General features: G+C 38.9%; 1 protein-coding gene across 1 annotated transcript in view; it reads left to right on the top strand.

The window, feature by feature from the left end:
• Positions 1-14,997, top strand: part of ADCY8 (adenylate cyclase 8) — a 115,509-nt gene that overhangs the window by 16,217 nt on the left and 84,295 nt on the right. The window contains 1 exon segment of the mRNA XM_058805544.1: positions 13,364-13,513. Coding sequence (XP_058661527.1) covers positions 13,364-13,513 — 150 coding nt within the window.

Raw genomic sequence — 14,997 nt, 5'->3', positions numbered from 1 at the left:
AAACCCCCCAAAGGAGGGATTTTGCAGCTCTGAGTGACAATGACTCTTCCATTTCAGTTTTCCAGTTGAACTGGGAGCTGCGGAGTGCCACATGCTTCCCACATGCTGCAGGTGTGTTCTGAAACTGAAATATTTCTGTGTTGCCACATTTTCCCTTCTGGGGGCCACCAGACATGTATCAGCCCAAGAAAGGCATTTCCACACCTAACAGTCTGAGGTTTTCAGAAATGCAGCAATTGCACTGCTTTACTACTTACTAGGGAAATATAAAAGATGTGAAGGTGGAGTTTGGGGTTTTTCCCAATTCTTCCAAAAACTGAAAATTTTAACATAGAAGCACATACTTTTTTAAAATTAGCACTTCATGAAACTGTTCTGGTTCTCCATATTTATCTTGCTTGTCTCCAGCTATTGTTCCTCAATATTTGTATTTTTAATATAATCTTGTGATGTATCTACTTTTATAATCAATATTTTTGTCCCTAAAAGCAGTAACTGGCATGATTTAGAGTCCTTGTCTTTTTTTATAAACTCTGTAAAATACTATATAGGAACATGTCAGAAGGTAAGAAAGAAGACCAAAATGCCTGGAAAAAGTAATTTATGATACTACTACACGGTGTATTTATTGGAAAAATATGTAAGGCTTGTACTCATATAATGATTAATCATGCTGACAAATGGATGTGAATATTCATGAGGATGACAACATGGAGAAGTCATTTGAACTTGTTCCTGTTTCTATCTAGAATTTGATATAGATTACACACGTAGCTACTGTACAGTGTCGGCAGTGAGATATCAGCTTTATATCAACAACTAGCGAGTTCACGGTGCTGTCTACAGACACACCTTTAATTGCTTTCAGCACCACACTATCTAAATAACAAGAAAATAACTTGAACAATGGAGCTTGGCTGGGACCTTGTTTTAATTTAAGGACAGAAAATTTCTCTTTTTTTTTTTTCCGTTTGAAACAATCTGATCAATGGTAACTGGCTGAGTGGCAGAACTTGTGCAGTGAGAACTGATTTCATCCTTGTAGGGATACCAAAATATTCAAATTGTTGTCGGGAAGGGGCCATAAGCGATTCCTTAGGATTTCTGAAATGTTTTATGTCATTCTTTCACTCATGTTCTGATATCTAACAGATCAAGATTGTTGGAAGAGACTGCTTAAAAAACCATCAGGGCCAGGATGAATATCTCCATCAAACAGATGGAATCTGGATCAAGCATTAAACTCAATGAAGTGTCATTGAACCCTGTCATTACCTGTGACCTTTCTCCTTCAACCCTTTCATAATTTAACTACTAGAACTGTCTGGCTTTCAAAAAATATTAACCAGTTGGAAGACCAGTTTATGAAACTGATTGTCTTTGGTTTCTTTTTTAAAGCTCAGAAGTAATGTTCTCCCCCCTGCCTGAAATTCCAGCAAGAAATCAATTTTATCAGCTAATTCCTGGCTGAAATGATGGGATGGTTTTTGTGCCACAAAACACAGTGTCATCAGGCTTGGTATTCATATCCTAGCATGTCCAAAACCACAGTCAATTTCAAGCACTGGTCTGCTTGAGTGCTTCAAGAAGCACAATATTTATGTATCCTGACTACAGCGATATTGACTTAAATATTAAATCTGTGAGCTCAATACTCACTAAGACCAAACACTGTTTTGTTCAAGAAAATTTCCTTTTGAAGACAATCAGCTTCTGTGCGAGCAGGTAAACACTGACCTTGCTCCTGAGTGGATTCCTTTACACAACCCAAACTGAAAAAATAGTTGCACAACATTCATGGATGTGCATTGTATCAAGCCCTGTACCCAGCCATCCTTATGTAAATAATCTGAGGGGCTTCTCTTGTTATTTTATGTCCACCAAGTTTTAACAGTTTCCAGCAGCATTCCTTGTATCAGCAGGATTCATTATTCAACATCAGAGACAGAGCTTGTTTTGCTTTGCGTCATTTATTTAATATTCCATGAACAGTCCAGTTTCTGTTTCTCCTGCTTATACAAGCAGGGAAAACAAAGGCATGGCTTGTATTGTCAGGCAAGGAGAATTTGGCTCATGGTAAATATCAGGGTTTGAAGTTAATCCCATCCTTGTTTTAAACCAGAATAAGCCACTGCCTTCAAAGGAATTAGTCCTAAATCACACCACTGTCAGTGCAAAATGAATCCTGCACTATATGTCTCCTCTGCTAGCAAAGTGTCAGGAGAAGCCTAATCCTTCATTATTTGTCTCCGGTATATTCTGTCAGCCAAGGACTGAATAAACTCTTTCCCACAGCACTCTCTGTACTTTTGATGTCAGTTTGACTTCTTCTAGCTCACCACCCTGAAGCGTTCACCATGACTAATAGCAGAACAACACCCACAGGTTTCACAAAGGAAAATGTTTGTCCTCGCCTAACTCTCTGAGATAAAGTTTTAATCCAGCAGGCCTGGAATGTTGTAACCTCTCATGGCTTTTTTCTGGTACATTTCCATTTGCTCCCATGTCCTTTCTCTATTTTCCTAATATTTTATATAAGAGTATTCCTAAATGATAGCTTAAAAGACTCAAGATAAAGCAGACTTTAAAGGAAATATCAAATAACATTAGATATCAATAAAATCCCTGTTTAACATTGAGTGACTCATGTCATCTGCTGTGCCTAAGACATGTTCAGTTCAGCCCTGGAGGACAAAGTCTCCTGGGCCCTATTACAAATCCCCAGCCATCCTAAAGTTTTCCTTGCAAGTTTATCCAAATCTCCATCGGCTCTCCATTTCCTGAAGTCTCCCAAGGCCTTAGCACTGGTTCTCAGTGTGGTTAAGGACGCTTGAAATTCTGTGTACACTGGAGTCAGACTACAACTACTTCTTTTAATATGCCCAAGATTTTTCTGAAGTAAGTGTTAATCTCATGTTTACAGCTCAACCAGGACAGCTAAGAAAATAGGTGTTCGGGGTTTTTTCTTTCGGAGTTTTTCAAGGTTTTGCTAGGAAAGGATTCTAAAAATGGAATTGCTGAGTTCTGTCTTTTCCTGGTTTTCAGGTCATCATAGTCAGCAACAAAAGGAGATACTGAGGGAAAAAGCAAAGACAGGAATATAAATTTCTTTTATTGGAGCTTTCTGGTCACTTTTCAAAAAATAATTTAAAGTGGAGGCAGAACAGCCAAGGTGAGAAATTTGGAGGGAGAAGATATTTTCCATATTATTTCTGTTCTAGCAAAGCTAAAACCTGATCTGGGGACTCTAAATTGATTCTTGCTGTCTCACACATCAATTAGCTGTGAATTCATTGGCAAACTCTATCACCAGTGACACCCATGCAAAATGGCAACCATTTACAGCTCAAATTGCAGGGAAAACATAGCCTTGAGATTGGCCTGCTGTACAAAATGCTAATAAAGTGTAAAGACATTTGTTTTCATCACTGTTTTGGCCTTTTTTTTCTTTTATTATTATTTTAGGTCAATAGTTTTAAAAAATAGCAGCTGGAAGGGATAATTTGTTTGCCAGCAGGTATCACTGATTAACACACACAGCTAATTATTAGAGCTTCCCAGCAGAATACAAGCAGGTTTTGGAAAAGTACACTTGACACTGATATCCCTCATGTATTTTTCATTAGTATTCTCAGTACTATTTCAGTTAAACTAAATCACTTTTTAATAGGTATTAGTCTCATTCTCACACAGACTAGAGTGGATTTCAAAAGGTTGTCTGTTTCTTGATAAAGAGTTCAAGAGTAATTTCAGATCATTACATTTTGCTATTACTTTATTTTTTTCCATTGTAATGTCAAAAGGGAAAAATGATTTGCAGAATCTTGCTTCTTTCTTTGTCCTATGGACATAGCTTGGTAATTCAGAGGAAAATACATGCAACCTGGCCTAACATAACTAGAAAGAATAGCAAAAAGCTTCTCTTGTTGTTAGAGCTCTGTGGAATGCACCAAGGCAGGGTCACCTGCACACAAATTCTGACAATTGCCAGTTCCAGTGGGAAGAGCCATGGAGTATGTCCTGCAGGTAATTTCTGGGACGTGAGCACAATTCATCCGAAGGAAAGGGCAATGACCTATGCTAGAAAAGAGGAACAGCTGTCAGCACTACAAACATAATTATTGGTCACCCTTTGACATCTTACTTTGGATAAGAGCCATTATCCAGAGCAATGAAAACAGCTGTGCAGAACAACACCCCAAAAATACTTAGCAGGAACGCACACTACATAATTCACATCTCCTTAAAATGTAGTGAAACTCTTTCCACTGCTGTAAAACAGCTTTGATGTGTTTGGTTTTTTCCTTCAATACTCCTAATTGGTTGCACCATCTGATAAGAGATCTACTAAGATTTTTCTGCTTTGGCTATCTAACATCGACTTAGGTAAAACTATTGTAATAATTTGAAGAAAACTTCCAGAAGTGACTTTCACATTAGGCATACTACTTCTAGGTTGTCCAGGCTCATCCTAAACTCAGTGATGCTCTCAGACTTTTCCAGAACAAGTGTCAGCTGGAATTTTTAGTCAGTGAGATGATGTTTAATGCTTGGTTCTCAAACGTACAGTACAATTCTACTCAGAGACAGTTATTTACCACTCAGATATCCTTGCATGAAATGCAAGGAGAAAATTTAATATTTCGTAAGTGTTGCTTCAAAAAACCCCAGAGGCATTATTTTTAATTCTCAATATCCAGGAAGTCATGGGTATACTTCCCAATTTCAGATTAATTTGTTGTAAATCTTTGTTTAGATGTTCTTACTTTCAGTCGGAGTAATTTATTTCTCAAGCAGCTTTAAATGGAATGTGGCTCCTTTTTGAACATAATTACTTGGATATTTGTTTTGAACGGTAAATATGCAGTTTGTAAGGATGGGCAGCTTCTGCATAGAATCATAGAATATCCTGAGTTGGATGGGATCCTCAAGGACTATTGAAGTTCAGCTCCTTGCCCTGCATAGGACAACTCCAGCAATCACACCATGTGACTGAGAACATTGTCCAAGTTCTCATTCAGCTCTGTCAGGCTTGAGGCTGTGACCACTTCTCTGGAGAGCCTGTTCCAGGGCCCAAAAACCCTCTGGGTGAAGAACCTTTTCTTAATATCCAGCCTGAGCGTCCCCTGACACAACTTCAAACCATTCCCTTGAATGTTGTCACTGGTCAGGAGAGTGATGAGATCAGAGCCTGACACTCTGCCCCCCCTCATGAGGAAACTACAGACTGTGATGACATCTCCCATCAGTCTCCTCAAGTAACTTGAGCTGCTCCTCATTTGTCTTCCTTTCTAGGCCCTTCACCATCTTCATGAACATTTGAACATTTTCTAATAGCTTTATATCTTTCTGATATCTCTGGTGCCCAAAACACAGGACTTGAGGTGAGGCTACCCCAATGCAGAGCAGAGAGGGACAATCCCCTCCTTTGCCAGCTGGCAATGCTATGCCTGATGCCCCTCAGGACACTCTTGGCTGCCAGGGCACCTCTGACTCATGTTCAACTTGCCATCAACCAGGACCCCCAGGTCCCTTTCCACAGCCCTGTCCCAGGTGCAGAATCCAGTACTTGTTTTTGTTAAACTTCATACAGCTGATGATTGCTGTATGTTGAATATGTCCAGGTGTTTAATATGTCCAGGTTGATCTGAAATGTCTCTCTGTCTTCGAGGGATCAACAGCTCCTCCCAATTTATTGTCACTGGCAATAGAAAAGTATAGGGAAAATTTCAGTCAGACAGAGCTTCATGAGTCTGAAATATGGAAGTGCAGGAAGAGAAACAGCTGCTTTGCACTCCCCTCTGAGCAATGAATTGGGAAATACTATCTCTTTGTTTCCTAATTTTCCCTGACTGTCACAGGCTGCTTCAGTGCTTCAGTGTTGTCTACTGCACAGGATGTTTTGCTGTGCCTTATTTTTTTCTGGGATTTTTTGTGTGTTGTTGCAGGATCTCCTGGTTAGACAGCACAGGTAATTGAAAATATTTATGTAGTACATGTGCTCTGGTTTCAAGGTCACATATATTTGGAGAGGAGAAGAGATTTCTGTCTGAACCCTTTATGTTAAGTTATAAACACACCAAGAAAAGTGATGTTTTTTGGCAATGAAATATTTATGTCTCGAAGATTTGTCTTTAGATTTCTCCTTGTAATTGCCCTGCAATACAGCAGTCTTAAAGCAGAGGAAAAAGGTACTTAAGAAACACACAGAAAACACTGAATGGAGAAAGTTATTTGCATCAAAAAGACAAGATTGTTTTTTCTAAATGGGAACATTTTAGATATCTGGAGGTGACAGCATTCTGTATAAAAATGATGACAAAAGGGGGCTGTGCTGCTCAGTGAACTGGAGATGTGATCACCAGATTTCATTGCACAGTTCAGGATCAGTTCCTAGGTAAGTGTCAGAGAGTTCAGCTAAATACCTTATAGCCATGGAAAAGAGTTTCTAAACAGTGAAAGTCATTTTCCTATCTTTGTTCATTCCCCTGTATGCATGGGCTATGACCCTGCCACTGACATTGTCTCAGTCATGTCTAGTCACTTTGACAGCTATAAAAAAGAAAAGTACCAAAAAAAGATCCAAAGTCCCAGAATAGATTTATTTTATTATTAAAATTATTCCTGAACTCTAAATTTTAGATAAACTCAAGGAGACTAGGAGGAGTTATGTTGAAACTTTGGGGCTGCTCAATGGCACTAGCAGGGTTATGCATATGCTTGACTGCCTCTACATCCTTCAGTTATGTCAGTACTTATGTGTCTGAAATTATATATGATATAATTATGACATTTTATGAGTGATATTATTTTCTTGGAAGATCTCTTGTACCACACCATGTTGCAAAAGTTTTGCCATAATTGGTAGCTGACTTAGTAAATTTGTGTGGCTTTAGCTATTTATAAGCGACTTAATCAGACAATCAATAATGAATTCAGTGGGAGGAGGAACAACAAAGGATACAGCTATTTTTTCTAGTAACAAATTGGAATCCTGAATATTAAAGATATGGCTTTTCAAATACTATCTTGAACTGGAACAATTGATTGTATGCAAATTTGCCATTGTTCAGAGGGGAAACGGTTTTTGTTTTCTAAATCACTAACAGAACAAAAATTCATGTTAGAATATTCTGCAACAGAGTGAGAAAACTTTGTCTGAAACCAGTTGTTTTCATTGAAGGTTATATAATAATTTCTTGTGGTACACCCTATGATTTGATAGGGCCAACCTGCTTGCAGGCTGCACATTTTATGCACCTTAAAGGCCGGACTGTTCCTAAGCACACAGTGAAGTCCTCTGATGATGGCTCTAGTAGTAGCAAGATCAGGCATCTAAAAAGGTCTCAGCTCTCCTAGAGGCATAAATAAGATCAGAGTTTTTGAAGAATCAGCCAATGTTCCCATAGGAACTGTGCACAACTCATCCACAAAATTCAGTTCTAAACACGAAATCAGATGGTGACACTGGTACAAATGGCTTCTTTCACATGTAGCAAATCTAGGGTGGGTGGGGTAAAGCTGTTCTTAGCCATCATAGTCTGTGCTTGTCTAACTTTACCAGAAATAATCATTATGCTATTCTCCATCCCTGTCTTCCCAGGGGTGTGGTATATTTCTGTCTTTCAGTAAAGTACATGTATGTAGATCAGATTAAGGAGTAGCACCCACTCCAGCTGTGAGTAGGAGTTAAACATCTGTTGTACTTATGTATTGGAAAGTAGAGAGGATCAGGGACAGCTGAGTTTTCCAGAAAGTCAAGGCAGCAGTTTGGGCACCTTTGTGTGCCAGATAAAAGTTACTGAAGAAGCACCCACAGACTAAAACAAACAAAACTGCCTTTTATCACAGCCAGGGGAATTTAGCAGATAGACCCAGGAGAAGTCAGAATGAATGAACTTTAGTAATAAAAACACTCTTTACAAGGTGATTTAACAATAAGGCAGCAATGATTTCCATTTAATGAGTTGGCAGCAGTGCCAGCTATGAATGTTCACATGCTTCCTCTTCCTGTGGAGGCTGTGCTGTGAACTTAATCAGACGATTGCTCTAGATATGGCCAACACCAAATGTTTGTTTTTTAAGTTGGCTAAGTTCCCTGATATAGTTCAGAGTATGGTCCCACAAATAATTGATCTGGCATGGTGAAGGGGAAGCTGTACTGAGGGATCAAGGTGGGCATAAGGCAGTACAGAGAAACAGGTACTTACTAGTTTCTCTGCCAAGAGCTTTGATTCATAAAATCATACTCTCAGTGGGAGAGAGAGGCTTGCTGCAGCCCAGCAGTGAGAGAGCCATAGAGTCTGTGATGCCAGATGTTCCTATTTTAGAGAAAGTAGAGCATTTTAGTCTTCTTGTGCAACTCTCAGTCCATTCCTGGTGATAAGTTCTTATGAAAGCATTTATTTTCCCTCAAATAACCAAAGAAAGACAGTGATTGAGAAAGGAAAGAGAATTTTCTGAGACATTTTAATTACAAAAAACAACATTGTGGTGAACTTCTATTTTTAGTTAAACAACTAATGAAAAATCAAAATGCTTCTCCAAACTTAATTATCCAATAATAATTACCATAGCAACCAGTTCTTTATGTGGCACATGCTGAAAACACTCTCTAAGAAGCATGAGTTTACTTTCCCCGTTTTTCCAAAACAGACAAGAAATGCTCTAATCTGTTTCTAAAGCCCTGAGAATGCCTAGCTGGAGATTACATTGAAAGCCACTTGTTTACTTCTCACACGTGTTTGGGTGACATCAGCCCCAACCCTGCTCTGCTTCTATGCGGCAGAAAAAAATTGGCTGCTGAAGAGGTTAATAATAGGTTTATTTCTGCTAAACATTCTGGAGTGCATTTCTGCACTTGAGGTAGTAACACACAAGCTCACTGTCCTTCTGGATTTCAGAGTAATTTCAGCTTTCTCTCCTCTGCCTCCACTGTGCTTTCCACATGGATATATGCTGTTGTTGTCTCAACTTCATGATGAAGTTACATCAGTTGCAATCTTTTAGGGCTGTCTATCAATCAACATATTTCCAATCCATTTGGTTTGTTGAATGTTCATAAATATTCATTTTTCCTCAGGTTATGTATTCTTTGGAAGTGCTGAACTCAATCACTATACACTCCATAAACATCTGTTAATGGCTGGCCTTATGGCTTTAAATTAACTGCATGTTTCAAAAAGGGAAATCATGGTAAACCTAAAACACAGCTCAGATATGATTTTTGAAGTCTTGAAACTTCTGACTTTTGCCAAACCTTTAGCTTGCTTCCAGTTATTCATAAACTCACAGGATTCTGTGTAAACTCCTAAGGAAGGCCAACTCAACTAGGTGCTCTTAATAGCAGAAATGCCTAAGAATTGTTGTGCTTCTCCCAGTATCTCACCTGTACCCTTCTGACCATCCTGCTTCCTGACCTAGATTCAACTCTGCCTTGAAAACTGCCTGTAGCTGATTACCTACCACTTCACAACAGACACAGGGGTTTACTTTACCATCTTTTCAATTTTTCCCTCTCCTTTTCTCTTGCATTACTATATTGTACCTGCTTTGATTATCACTTCCTCCTGATGAGCCATGCCCGGTGCCTTTTAGTTGTTTCTTTGAAACCTGGTATTTCCCAAATCAACTCAAAATGTTTCCTTGGTTTCAGCTGTCTTGGCAAAGACTTTTTTATATGAGTGGCAGATAAAAATGATGTTATTTCAATCAATGTGTTCGTTCAAATTTAAACTATTTGTCTGACTTGCATCCTCTCATATCTTTTGGTTTTTGCTAGTTTTCATAATGATTTTGCAAAGGGTTCTGAGGTGCCTTTATGGAGGACACTTCATAAGTGACCATTTATTTGACAAGTGATTTCTTTCATCTGGAGAAGAAGACAATCAGGGCGACCTCATTGATTTCTACAACTACATGAGAGGAGGTTTTAGTGAGGTGGGTGTCAGTCTCTTCTGCCATGTCTCAAGTGAAAGGACCAGGGGAAATAGTCTTAAATTAGATCGTGCCAGGATTAGATATTAGAAACAAAATTCTCTCTGAGAGAGTAGTCAGGCATTGGAATAAGTTGACCTGGGAGGCAGTGGAGTCTGGAATGAATCAAGAAGCATCTAGATGTGGAACCTTGGATATTATTTAAAGGTGATTATGGTGCTGCTGGGTTGATGCTTGGAATGGCTTACCCTGAAGATCTCTTCCAACCTTGATGACTCTGTGATTCTGTGATTCTACTGCCTCAGTGATCAAGTAACTTCCTTTAGCTCTGTTTATCCTATTATGTGATTATGTGTAACTGCAGGTTCAGCAGGGACAGTGGTGTTACACTGTGTCTGTTACAGACATATTCCCAAGCAGTGTCGAAGGGTACCTTCATTGCATTTTTTAAATATTCAAGAAGCACCCCTCCTCAGAGCCCCATTTAAAATCAAAATACATCACTCATGGCTTTTTATGATCTCTTGCTGTGCTGCTATTCTTCATTATTTAAGTGCTGTGAAAGGTACAAATAAACCTATAAATGTTGTGAAAGTATTTTGTTTTTTCACATTATGCCTCAGCTTCCCTACTGTGAGAGCACTGATTATTTTCAGGTCAGTCAAAAAGATATTAAACTCTGTACATCTTAAAAACCAGAGTGTGTCCTGGCTTGTAGCCTTGATAAGTTGTAGAAAATCCTCCAAGACTTCTCAAATTGGCCTCAATAAGCTCTAGAAAAAAGGAACAGCAATTAAAGACTCAAGTCTTATGTCTTTTTGTTCTTTTATTAACAAGAGCCCCAGATTAGTATGCCTTGCAAGTCACAGTGCTTTACTCATTGGAGTGATTTCAATCAGACTATCATGTGTCAGGAAAGCAAATGCTGCCCCTGCATAAGCTGTTGTTTTACCTGTAACATGTTTTCCATTATTCCCTTTGTCCAAATGAAATTATGTACCCATGAAATCTAATTGAAAGACAAATTCTAGTGCATTTACCCTAAGGAGATCTGCTGAAGGGAGTGGTACAAGTCCTGAGCATTAGCAGAGATGGGTGACTGAACTGGGCTCAGGAAATTGCAAATGAATTTGCTAGCAAAGGAGGCCACCTTGTCACTGCTTTCACTGTTGAAATTCACTTTTCAAATGTTCTGGAGAGATTTTCTTTTTTTTCACCCTCTACTCTAACCTTCCTAGTATGTGTGAAAATACAGCCCAGGTCAAAGTTCAAAGTCAGTCAAAAAGGTTTGAAAAGTTGACTCCTCCAACCTCCCTCAGCTGATTCCAGTTGTCCTGCTGAACAATTCAGTTCTCAACTAGTTCTGATAGAGAGTCTCAATTTCATGTCAGATCATCATACACCTTTTAGTAGCTTGCACCAGAAGGAATTATTTCATACATAAATTACTGCCTTCCCTGATTTATTTTGGAGCAAAGGCAGAGAGGGTCTGGGGGAAGCTGGCTGGTCCAGGGCAACGTCTCCAGTAAAACAGGATATGGTAGATAACAGGAAAAAGGCAGAAAGTGCAAAGAGAGAATAGTGATACATGCAGAGTGACTAAAGAGCCTCAAATTCCTCCTTTTTAAAAAGTACAAGTAAGGGGTTATGTTTTAAGTCAGTAAAATCAGGAACGGTGATGAGCTAATTAATTGGAAATGGTTACTCACTGTTTATACACATGATGTAGCACTCAAATAAATTATAAAATTGTCAATTGAAGGAAACAAAAGGAAAGAGTTTTATCACAAAGGACCTAATTAAATTGTTAAAAATCTTTATTATTGAGTGACATAGGAGCCAAATGTACTATTAACTTGATAAAGGCATCAGGAAAAGTTGTGCAGGTGCACTGAGTATGCCACCTCCAGCTTAGAGGATCCTGGAAGACAGGGAGATGCAAGGATCATGCTAATCATGCCCTACTTCCCACAAGCCTTGTCTAGACAACTACTACTGGAAAAGGTTAAACAAACTTCATCTGGAGCCAGGATATGCATTATTATTTAATCATGGCACATGAATTGCAAATTAATTCCCTGTACTATACTAGAACAATACTCCACATTCAGAAATATGGGAATATATAAAGCTGAAGTTTCTGCCAGATGCTTTTGGCCTGATATCAGATCTCACTTTCAAACCCACATGACTGTGGGAAGTGAGACCTGCAGATCTGAGTCAAAGCATCACAATGAGATCAGGGAGACCTCTAATAGGACAAACAACACTTGGATTTTAGGAAAACTGATTATTAGAGGATAGTAAGAAAATACAATGTCTATCCCAAAATGCTGCAATCACAGATTGCTGGAGTGTTCAAGACTGTTTTGACAAAGCATCACATTTTCCACCACCAGAGAGAGGATCCTGAATGATGAACACTTGATGTGCCTTGCTGCAGTTGTTCTGGTGTTGTTATGATCCTGTATGTATCACCCATAGCTATCAAAGCCTTTGAAATCTCAACTAATTACAAGGAGGAGATAGTGGATGAAGGTACTGAGGCTGCAGAAACTTTTCTTCTCTCTAGTGCAGTCAAATGTTTCTTACTCACTTTCCTAGCCAATCCTCACTTCAATGGTGTTGATGTGCCCTGCCTTACAAACATGCAGAGCACAAAGAAAGGTCAATGACAGATAAGTAATCCACTGAAATTTACACTGCCCAAGGATCCACTCCCATCTGGCTCTCTTGAGTTCATATGGAAAAGGAAGAAGCTGTGGCACAGCTTCTACAAGGAAAACCAGTTCAGCTCTTGCGTAGACTTCAGCAAAGAAAAACTCTGTGTACAAAGGCATTGACTGTGCAAGAATTTGCTTGTCCTTTCAGCTTCCCCTGTTGACTGGTTCAGAATTCAGATTGTGTAAATTTGTGCTTTGACATCAGCTGAAAATGAATGTATTCTAATTGGTTGATAACAATACAATAACCATTGCCACTGATATTAATGATACAATGCCTATTGTCACTGATATTAATTCATAGCTAATTGATATTCTTTGTTTTCCTTATTATGGCTTGCTTTCCAAACTAAAGCCATGGAACAAATCACAAAGTTTCTCTTGCAGAAGAGGCAGTGCAAAAACAAATTGTTAATTACATTTGTAATCATTCCTGGCTAGAGCTCTGTGAGTCAATTTTTGGAAACATAATTTGTGGTTCAACCAGAGTTTAATGCCCCCCAAATACTGCATATCTCATCCTCAAGGCAGAGACAATATACAAAGTTGATGTCCCTACTTAAGATCCAAGACATTCTTTTATGCAAACTTTCCTAACTGCTATTTTTGCAGCCTACAAAGCTGTCTTCATCTCTCTTTCATTTTTTTGAACAGATATTTTTGCTTCTCCTGTCTAATCAAATCCTGTTTGTTGTTCATTGCAGATTGCAGCTCAGGCAGTGTTATTTATGTGTATGAACACTGCAGGAATCTTCATTAGCTACCTATCAGACAGGGCACAGCGCCAAGCCTTCCTGGAGACCCGCAGGTGCGTGGAAGCCAGGCTGAGACTGGAGACAGAAAACCAGCGACAGGTATGGTCACCAGGAGCAACATTCCTGCTTTTCTACTAACCTGTGTTGATAGTTGGACAAGACCAGGAGTTTGTAGCCACCTGATTTGAGCAGGCTAAGTGAGGTTTTATGCTCTTGCTGTGCTGGTGTGTATCGAGTTGATGTGGCATCTAAACGATTTCCCCTAGGAAACAGGATGAATAGAGTGGCTGCTCATCATTCTTTCCCACAGAAGAGGCCATCAAATGAAGCAGCACCTGGCAGGTGGTTAAAAATGCTTCTTTACACAAGAGAGGTTAAGCTGGGGGATTTCACATTTCAGAGTGTTGTAGATATTAAAAATTGCATTACTCAAGGGAAAGATGCTCCAGAACCATCTGGATGCAATCCTGTGCCATGTGCTCCGGGATGGCTCTTCCTGAGCAGGAAGGCTGGACCAGATGACACACTGTGGTCCTTTCCAATCTGACTGCTTCTGTGAGTCTTTCAAAACTAAGCAAGTTCATCAAAGAGAATCTAGAGAAAATACTAAAGCATCCCTTCAGGCTCATAGATGGATTTTTGCAGCTGCAGCCAAATATCACTGTTCTGTTTCTCTGTTCTTAAACTCTTGAAAAATCAACCTTTGGCCCTGTGTGCAATAGCAAACTGGGTTAGGTGCACTTTTGATCTGAACAGGTATAGTTGATCTAAGGTACTCATCTTTTGTGATCCAAAATAAGTATTGAATTGAAAGAAGTTTGCTGCTTATTATTTTGCACAAAGGGAGCAGCACCTGCATCACATATGTTACATTGCTGTATCATTCTAAGATGAATTTAGCCTTTCATTTTGCCCTGCTGTGTAAATATGTACATAGCTTCTCAAATTTATTTCATTTGCCCCCTGAAAGTCATGCTCCTATACAGAGTTCTAGGAAGATGTCCTGTTCTGGACTTTAATGACTCAGTACACATGACTGTGTTGAGTAATGCCAGGTGTCTCTGCCAGAACATCTCGGCAGCCATTGCTGACTGAAAAGACTTTGAGGGATATTATCTAGGATGCTCTGTTCTTTTTTTTAACTGCAGGATCATATTTTCATTCATTTTGGGGTATTTGGGATTTTGGGGTATTTGGGGTTTTTTTCCTTTTCCTTCTTGCCTTATTTTTCATAAACCATGATTTTGTAAGCATTACTTTGACCATAGTTTTCTAGAGTTCATTGTAAAAAACTTTATATCACTAACAAAATGGTTCCTTGTTCCATATTAGTCTGAGATTTTCCCATTAGAATTATTTTGTCCTCATGTAAAATGAAGGTAGTAAAAAGAAAAATATTTTGAGAAATCCAATTTTGCTGAACTTCTATTATCTATTCGGAAAATGAAAACAGATAGTTTCCGTTTGGGTGGGCAGATTTTTTTTTTTTAAAGGAGGAAGTAGTGGTTGGATCAGAAATATTTATTTTTATTAAGTCAGGTTGAACAGTGAATTTTGTCTTGGCCCTGTGCTTTGCAAGGTTT

Source organism: Ammospiza caudacuta, chromosome 1 (genome assembly GCF_027887145.1).
Source record: "Ammospiza caudacuta isolate bAmmCau1 chromosome 1, bAmmCau1.pri, whole genome shotgun sequence".
Taxonomy (NCBI): Eukaryota; Metazoa; Chordata; class Aves; order Passeriformes; family Passerellidae; genus Ammospiza; species Ammospiza caudacuta.
This window is presented reverse-complemented; position numbering and strand designations above follow the sequence as displayed.